General features: G+C 44.9%; 1 protein-coding gene across 1 annotated transcript in view; it reads right to left on the bottom strand.

The window, feature by feature from the left end:
- BMT2 (base methyltransferase of 25S rRNA 2 homolog) overlaps window positions 1-4,878 on the bottom strand; it is a 50,574-nt gene extending 45,696 nt beyond the window's left edge. The window contains exon 1 of the mRNA XM_006015969.2: window positions 4,761-4,878. Within this exon, the coding sequence (XP_006016031.1) occupies window positions 4,761-4,878 (118 nt within the window). The remainder of the gene's footprint in view (window positions 1-4,760) is intronic.
- Between the last annotated feature and the right edge of the window lie 4,103 nt (window positions 4,879-8,981).

Below are 8,981 nucleotides of genomic sequence, written 5' to 3'. Positions count from 1 at the left end.
GGGGCCCAGCCCATGGTGACAGGACCCAGCATGGCACAAGGTCCCCAGCCACGCCCCAGCCCCAGGACCAGCAGGACCCGGCTCAGCTCTGCACGGTCCCTGCGTGCCAGGCCAGGCCCTGCCGCTATAGGAAGGGCTCGGCCGGGCAGCAGAATGGCCCCAAGAGTGACAGGACCTGGCTGGGCCCGGCACGTGGGGACCACACCGGGCCGGGTCTTGCCACTATAGGGCAGCATGAACAGCCCAGGGCCTGCAGGACCTGGCTCAGCTCTGCAGTCCCCAGGCTGCTCGTGCTGCCCGGCTCAGCTCACGGGCTGGGGGCGGAGCCGGATCCTGCCGGCCCTGGAGCTGCTTATGCTGCCTGGCCTGGCTCAGTGCATGGGGACTGCGCGGAGCCGAGCCGGGTGGCATGAGCAGCCCCAGGGTCAGCAGGACCTGACTCGGCTCCATTTGGTCTCCGTGTGCTGGGCCAGGTCCTGCCGCTATAGGAAGGGCCCAGCCGGGTGGCAGAGTGGCCCCAAGGGCAACAGGACCCAGCTGGGCCCAGCACATGGGGACCACATGCCACGCCAGGTCTTGTTGCCATGGGCCTGGCCTGGCCGTGGGGCAGAGAGGCCCCAGAACCCGGCTGGGTCCTGCCATCATGAGACCGGCCCGGCTGGGGGACAGGAGGAGCCCCAGGGCCGGCAGGACCCAGCTGGGCTTGGTGCACGGTCCCCCCACTGCTGCTGTAAAAGGTCAGGTATGGGCCCTGGGTGGGTGGGCTGGGGTCCTTCAGGGTGGAGCTGGGACCCTGGGGGGCGGGCCTCCAGGGTGCCTGGGACCCTGGGCAGGGGGCTCGGGCCCTTTGGGGGATGGGGGCTGTGGCCCTCCAGGGGCGAGCTGGGACCCTGGGCAGGGGGGAGGGGGGACTGCACCCTGTGGGGGCCAGGGGACCCACCCTTCCTGTGCAGCCCCCTCACAAGGGCCCCCACACCCACCGTCCCCCCAGCAATTGCCCCACACCTACCCAGAAACCAACCTACATCCCTCCACACACACCTACCTGCCTTCCCCCACACCCCTTCTCACCCATTTCCTGCAAACACCACATCCCCCCATCACACACCCATCACATGTGAAGAAAACCAAAAGCACACATGAACACAGAGGTATTTAGAATTTATTTTATCATGATGATAGAGATACTGGTAGGCTTCAAACTGCTTTAACATTGTAAATATACCAATAAAGCATTACTCAACTGAACGCCGTCTTTAACTGTAGAAGAACATGGATTTTGGGGTACTTTTAAAAATGGATTTGGGATGCTGCAGCAGCAGTCCAGCTGGCACAAGGGGTAGTGTCCCCAGGTACCAATTGGCTGGGCCCCAGAAGCTCTTGAAAGCAAGTAGCCCTGAACTGCTTGCCAAGGCATCTTTTTGTATGGACGGGGCCAAGACAGGGCAGCTTTTTATACTGCTGGGGACAGCACAGGTGCTGGCCCCAGGCTCTAGCTCCGCCTGGCTGCAGACCTAGGAGCCAGGCAGGGTTATTTTGCCCCAAGTGGCACAATTTGCTCCAGAGACAAAGTGCATGTCTGAGTATGTGCGCTGAGGCAAAAAGCCCGGCTCAAATTTGCACCACTTCTATTTGAGCTGCTGCAAACACACATGCTTGCATGTGTGGACGTGCCCGTAGAGGCCAGAGCCAGTAGGTGCTCTGTGCCCCCGGCCAGAGCAGGGTCAGAGCTGGACTTGGGGTAAACAGCAGCTGAGAAGATACCAAGCTGGAAGAGGGGGAAGTGGCGAGGATCAGGCTGCTTCACTCCTCCATCACCTGCATCTATTGCAGCAGGGGGAGGGGAGACCCACACAAATTTAACACAACTCTCCAATAATTTGATTCTATACACAATTACAACAAATTTCTATGCATAGAAGCTAATTATTGGGGTTCATCTTAAATTCAAAGTCATCTTGAATTCAGGTAAATACTGTAAGTCAATAAGAGACCGTAAAAACTAGTTCTCAGAACATAGTAGTAAAATGCAAGAAATATGAAATACATTGAAAGTTATTTAAAAAGAAATCAACACTAAGAAGTCAGTAGGACTTTTAAAGTATCTTAATTCTTTAAAAAAAAAAAAAAGACTTTCGATGAAAGAAAAAGATAATCTATTTACATATTACCCTTGTAATGTTTGAGTGTTCATGCCTTTGCTATTCCAGGTATAAACTGTTTATTCCCCATTTAAGTGTTTTGTGATATGTTAGGTTAACAAAGGTATACTATTATACCAGCCATGTAAAGTCTACTTCAAATCATGACAACATCAAAAAAGGGGGGACTTCCCTGATGCCTTTGTATATAAAAGCCAACACATCTCATAAACCAGGGGTGTTCAACCTCCAGCCCATGGGCTGAACCCAGCCTGTGGAGCCACAGCATTCAGACTTTGGGGCTCAACACAGGTTGGAATATTTGCTGGTGGGGGAGCAGTGGCAAGAGATATTGCCACCCCTGTCCTGCTACCAAATTCCCAAGCCCATGTGAGGCCATATGGGGGCCAGGCCACCCCCTCTTTCCCCTTACACAGTATCAGATCAGAGCCAGGCCATGATCCCGCACATGGTGCTGGATGCAGACCAGACTACATCTCTACCCACCATGCAGCCCAATAGGTACTGGGCTGCTCTCGAACCCTCCCATGTGGCTAGATTGGGTCTTGCCTCAAGTGCTGGATCAGTCTAGCAGATTAATTGAGCACTGTCCATCTAGCCCAAGAAAGAAAAAGGTTGGGTACCACTGTCATGATAAGATTAAGTCTTTGTAAAAAGTCAAGCATTTTGACTGAAACAGAAACAGTAATAAGTAACAACAACTTGGGATAATTTAAAGTATTCTTACAGAAATCAAACATGATTAATTTCAGATTGTGCTTCAAGTCTGAACTGATATCTCATTTTTAAGATTTCCAATTCCAGAGTTCAGACTAGATTTTATTTAAAATAGTGTAGGAGAACATTTTATATTAGTAAATGATTAAAATGGAAAGTCCCCTTGCAATATTATATTCATGAATCAATCTCCCTTGTCCCACGTCAAAAGGAAAATGAAGTTAACATAAAAAAAAAAAAAAAAGCTTATGTAGTTATCTGGTGCAAGCACTGACGTGATCATGAAAAAAAGCTCAATGCTGCATATTGTTACGCACAAGCCTTTTCAAGTATTGCTACAGTCCTAGCATATGTGGCAATGTTTGACAGAACAAGGGTTAAATAGAAAGGCTAGCTATCTACCCTAATCTAGAATTATTTCAATAAAAATTTTAAAAAATAATTTAGTATATTTTGCAATATTTTATGTAATTTTACACTCGTCTATGCAGAACCCATTTCAAGCTCAAGAATTCTTCACAGATCATTCAAGCAATTAAAATGGTCATTTTTTCTTCCTTCTCCCTGAAGCCACATTTGCTTTGCACAACTTGACATTTTACTGACATATTTTGTGATCAAACTTTAAAAGGATTACACAGATACGTGTGAAAAAAGAATATAAGCAACCTTTCCTGTATGTCAAGGGTGTCAAACATCTGACTCATGGGCAGAATCTGGCCCACAGAGCTGCTCCATCTAGCCTGCTAGGGTGCCGGCAGGCTAGGGATGTTGTTGTGGCTAGGGGTGAGAGCATGGCATGCTGGAGAATTCAGGGACTCTGGTCCCCATGGACATGGCTCTCAACAGCCACTTGGCCTATTGCTAGTGCTGCAACAAGTGGCTGCTTGCTCTACTGCCTCTCCTGCCAGCCCCACCACTGCTGCCACCCCACCGCAGCCAACTCATGGCCAGATTTGACTCAGGACCTGGGGCAAGTTTCATATCTTTGCTGTAAATGCACATTCCCCTCTGCCAGCCACCATAAATTTCTTTTGAGTCTAAGCACTGACTGGGGTCAGTGCTGTGAATTTTCTTGCAGAATCTGAGCCAATCACTTCATTAGTTATCCTCCCCCCTTAAAGTCAACCTGCAGTGAAAGTTATTTTAAAATTAATTCGATCTTCATGAAAATGAACTCAAACTGCAGAACCATATAGTTCTTGGAATATACAAATACCTCTGCTACTGCTGAGAATGTTAATAAAACAACTTTGCACAACCTATGACCCAAAGCTGGTGCAAATGCTAGCTGATTTCATCCATAGATACTCAGTACTTTTAGACTATTTATATGAAATTTAATAACATATTTTAATAAGAGATATAAATCAGACTACTTTAGAAAGAATACAACCAGAGCTCTAACTGCATACTCAGCATGATTACACAGATCAAAGTACAAAACTATGAATATTAATAAAACCCCAAAAAACAAAAAACAAACAAAAAAACAGTTGTTAAATCAAATACATTGATTTGCAATACCAGTTTTGAAAATTTGATGAGCAGCACCAGATATATACCATATTTTTCTGGCACATAAGATGCAACCCCAAAAAGATACAATTATAGAAAAGTTAAACATAAATATGATTGAATTTTGGGCAGCTTTTATTATAATGACAATTATTTGTTATATAAAACTTTGTCTTTATACTTTATAAAAACTTTAGAACTTTTTCAGGAAAGAAACCAGGTCTTATGCAATGAAAAATACAATAAGCCAAAAAATGCAAGTCTAAAAATAGCTTTCTAAAGTAAACCTAGGACCATATATCCACTTATGGCCTATCACTAGTTTGAGACTACAGGAGGTTTGAGATATTTTTTTACAACTACTTGACTCCATAACACGCCTTTCAACCGTTGCAGATGTTCTTTTCTTGTGATACAGATGTAGCTTTTGTTTGGTTTCTCTTGTTTGCGTGATAGGTTTACCTGTGATGTTTCTGCTCATGATCGGCAAAGCAGCCCCCTGCCCCCACAAAAAAAAGTCATTTAACTTGTGCTCCCTCTTTTGGATTTGCATGCAGAGCACAAATCACAGCAGATCACAGAAAAATGAATGATCCTCAGAAGACAATCTAGAACATTTAGAAATGTAAGGTCCCATGTGTTTTGGAAGTGGCCAATTAAAAGCATTACCAAACTTTTAATAATTTTTAATGAAGTACTGAATCTGATAGCTATGTTTGAAAGTCTAATCATTATCAAGTATTTCCATCTTTTGGAACAGGATTAATGAAAATGGCACAGGAAGAATGGAAATGGCCCTACAGTGAGATTTTATTAAATAAACAAAAATAATTTTGGAAGATGGGGGCAGCAATGCTTGCTGGGTTGATGTGATGTATAAGAGTCAGAAGGGAGAAATGGTTTATGTCCTTTGACTATTTTCACTATTTTTATCATTTGGCATTAGGAAGAACTTGAGATCTTTCAAGGCCTCCCATGAAAGAGACAAGAGACACAACCCAGTATAGCAGTGACTAGGGTACTCAGCAGGAGTAAACCTGTATCTCTCCTACATCCTAGGTGTGTGCTGGATCTCTCTCTCAAAGTTTCTTCAGGGACCTAAGAAACCCTTCCTCATGCAAGTTTCACCAAAGCTTATGTTTTTGGAAGAGTTAAAAAAAAAAAAAAAAAAAATCCATATCCCTGACTTAAGACCCTTCCTTTTCCACATTTATTCCAGAAACTCCCAACCAGCTTTAGTGAGGTGTTACATTAAGAAATTAAACTGTTTTAGTACTGATAATCTCAATTTATATTTTTGTAAATCAGAGACCCCCGCCCCCCAATGCGTTACTGCAACTTGCTGTTCATTTTACCTGTTGCACCTTCCTGTTTTTTTTTTTAAACTTAGTAAGCTACTTTAGTAAGGTATCTAGGGGAAGCTTTTCATAATCTGATTAAGCTCAGGATAGTGCCTTGCGGAACAAGATCACGTCTCATTGCCTACAATGACCAACGCTCCCTCTAAGGCATAGCGGTCCCTGAGCATGCTGCTTTGGTCAGTGAGTGTGCTACTTCAGACCCGCCTCCTCATTTCGGTACAGTCTGCCAGTAAGTGTCTCACAGTAAGTGTTCAGGTGGGAGCGGCCAGGGTTTGGCCACCACCCTTCTCCATGCTAACTGCTGCCCAGAGCAGTGTAGTGGAGTGCTGTGGGGCAGCCATGGGCCAGACACAATCAATTGATAGATGGCAATACAACCCTTGTCCTAGCTCTGAGCTTGCCAAACTTGTGAACCCTTCCTAGTGCAAGGGAGATGCACCCTAATGCAGTCAAGAGCCATGGGATGCACAGCTTGCAAATGTGTGTGTGTTCCCTAGGGCAGCAACCTGGGCGCAGAGCCACCGCTCCAACAGTCACTTGCTGTTTAAATGCCTTCTTGGGATAAATCATCAGTAAGAACAGAAAAAAACAGAAAATCACCCAGCAGAGACAAAGTGTGCTCACTCTCTTTAAACCACCAAGTTTTTTGCAAAAAAATTTCGTTAATAAAAGATATCATCCCCAATTGATTGAACTGAAAGGGCGGCGTGGGACACTTAACAAAGGTAAGCTCCTTGCTCCTCATACGGGGCAGGCAGTGGCTCCTCCTCGAGGTGAGGCAAGGCAGGGATTGGGGTGGGGGCTAGGGCTGGCATGGGCTCTGCTGGCTCCCGGGAACTGTTCCACTCCCCAGCCCCGATGCCATGTGCCTCTTTGCTCCCCAAGGCGATGCGGGGGAGCAGAGGGGTTCCCCGGAGCGGTGGAGCCCCGCGCCAGCTTCCGCCTCGCCTCGGGGAGGAGGCGCTGCCTGCCCTGCACGAGGAGTGAGGAGCTTATCTTTGGTAAGTATCCCATGCCGGCCCTGGTGCCTCTGCTGCACTCCGCACCCAGCTCCTCTCTGAGCAGTTCACGGCATTAAAAAAAAAATCTTGCTGCGCACCAGCTTTTTATTGTGTGGGGCCGGGCAGACACGCAGCTTAGAGGGAAACTTGATGAGGACTCTGCCAGTCACCTGTAACCTGCAGTACAATCTGCAAGTCCCCCAATAAAACCAAGCTCTTAATACAGTACATCAGTCATTTTCAAACTGTTACACAGGAGTTCTGCAATAAGCCATTAATGGTTCCACAAAGAAACTGGGGGTAATGGTGGCCACCAATGCAGTGATGGGTCACCCGACTCCACATTCACTCACACAGGGCCCAAGCACAGGGTTTTCAAAGCAGAAGTGATATGAAAGAGTTCTATGACTTGGGGGGAGTAGTAGATATGGTGGAGGATAGGGCTATATTCAGAAAGACCTAAACAGATGGAGGATTGGACCAAAAGAAATCTTATGAGGTTCAATAAAGACAAGTGCCAAGTCCTGCACTTGGGATGGTATAGGCTGGGGAGCAACTGGCTAAGCAGCAGTTCTGCAGAAAAGGACTTGGGTGTTACAGTGGACATTAAGCTGAATATGAGCCAACACTGTGCCCTTGTTGCCAAGAAGGCTAACAGTATACTGGGCTGCATTAGCAGGAGAGCTGCCAACAGATCAAGAGAAGTGATTCTTCCTCTCTGTTCGGCACTGGTGAGGCCACATCTGGAGTCCAGTGTCCAGTTTTGGGCCCCCCATTACAGAAAGGATGTGGGTAAATTGGAGATAGTCCAGGAAAGGGCAATGCAAATCATCAGGGGCCTCGGGGATGATTTACAAGAAGGGGCTGAGGAAACTGGGCTTATTTAGTCTGAAGAAGAGAAGACTGATGGGATTTAAAAGCAGACTTCAGCCACCTGAAGGGTGGTTACAAAGAGGATGGAGCTAAACTGTTCTCAGTGGTGGCAGATGACAGAACAAGGAGCAATGGTTTCAAGTTGCAGTAAGGGAAGTTTAGATAAGCTATTAAGAAAAACTCTCTCACTAGGAGGGAAGTAAAGCACTAGAACAGGTTACCCAGACAGGTTGTGGAATTTCTATCCTTGGAAGTTTTTAAGCCTGGCTGGAATAATACAGTTTGGGATGGTCTTGCTTTGTGCAGGGGGTCAGACTAGATGACCTCCTGAGGTCCCTTCCAACCCTAATTTTCTATGATTACAAATCCTGGGCAAAAGTTAATTATCTAACTACTATTTTCCAACATACATAAAAGTAAAAAGTTGCATAACTGCTTAACTAACTATATTGTCACATCCTAGTTAAAAAGAAAGACATACCAAATCTAGTGGAAAAATTGCTTAATTCTAAACCTACATGTTTTAGTAGTTTTATCTGCCCATGATAAAATAGCTGAAATATATAAACCAATTAAAATAAATTATTTAAATAAAGACTTTCCATTTGATTATTTAAATTGCCCGATTTAAAAATCAATTTACCCTGTTGTAGAAAATCTGCATGACTAGGGATGAAAATGTACAGCACACATTTGATAATATCAGTTTTACTTCTACAAAAGTGAATTCACCTAGCAGAGATCTGTCAAGAGTTTTTTTGTGAGGAAAAGATCAGAACAAACTGTGAGCATGGTAGAAGTATTGGGCAGGGACAAGGAAATGTCTGAGCATGTGTACTGAGCATTTCCTTCCCATTATTATTCCTAAAAAAGAACAGACAAAACATATAGAAAGAATATTATTTTCAAAGATTTACAATGATTAAGGAATCCATTTTAAAAAAAGAGGAAAACTATTTGGACTTTGACAAGTCAAGCAATTCGAACAGGGAATTTATCACAGGCAAGGGAACTCAGAAGAGCTGAGCAGTGCTGGGTTAAGTAATTATTAGAGGGAATGCAGGAAATGCTGCCTGTATTTAGGGTTGACATTTCATTCTGACACACTATTGGCAAATAAATAAAGCAACTGAAAACAAGCCATTTGGGCTTCTATATTTTATGCTGGGTATTTGTTACAGGCTGATCCTTTTTTTTTTGTTTTTAGAGTTTCAGGTTTCTGAGAATGAGGATACAGAAAAACAAGTTTCCTCAAGTTAAAATTGTTATAGTAAATTAATTGAGAAACTTTATCACCACCAACTTTGAAGCTAGGATTTGAAATTTGACAGAAGGGTCACCCCAGGACC

The sequence above is a fragment of the Alligator sinensis genome, unplaced genomic scaffold, assembly GCF_000455745.1.
Source record: "Alligator sinensis unplaced genomic scaffold, ASM45574v1 scaffold297_1, whole genome shotgun sequence".
NCBI classification, from domain to species: Eukaryota; Metazoa; Chordata; order Crocodylia; family Alligatoridae; genus Alligator; species Alligator sinensis.
This window is presented reverse-complemented; position numbering and strand designations above follow the sequence as displayed.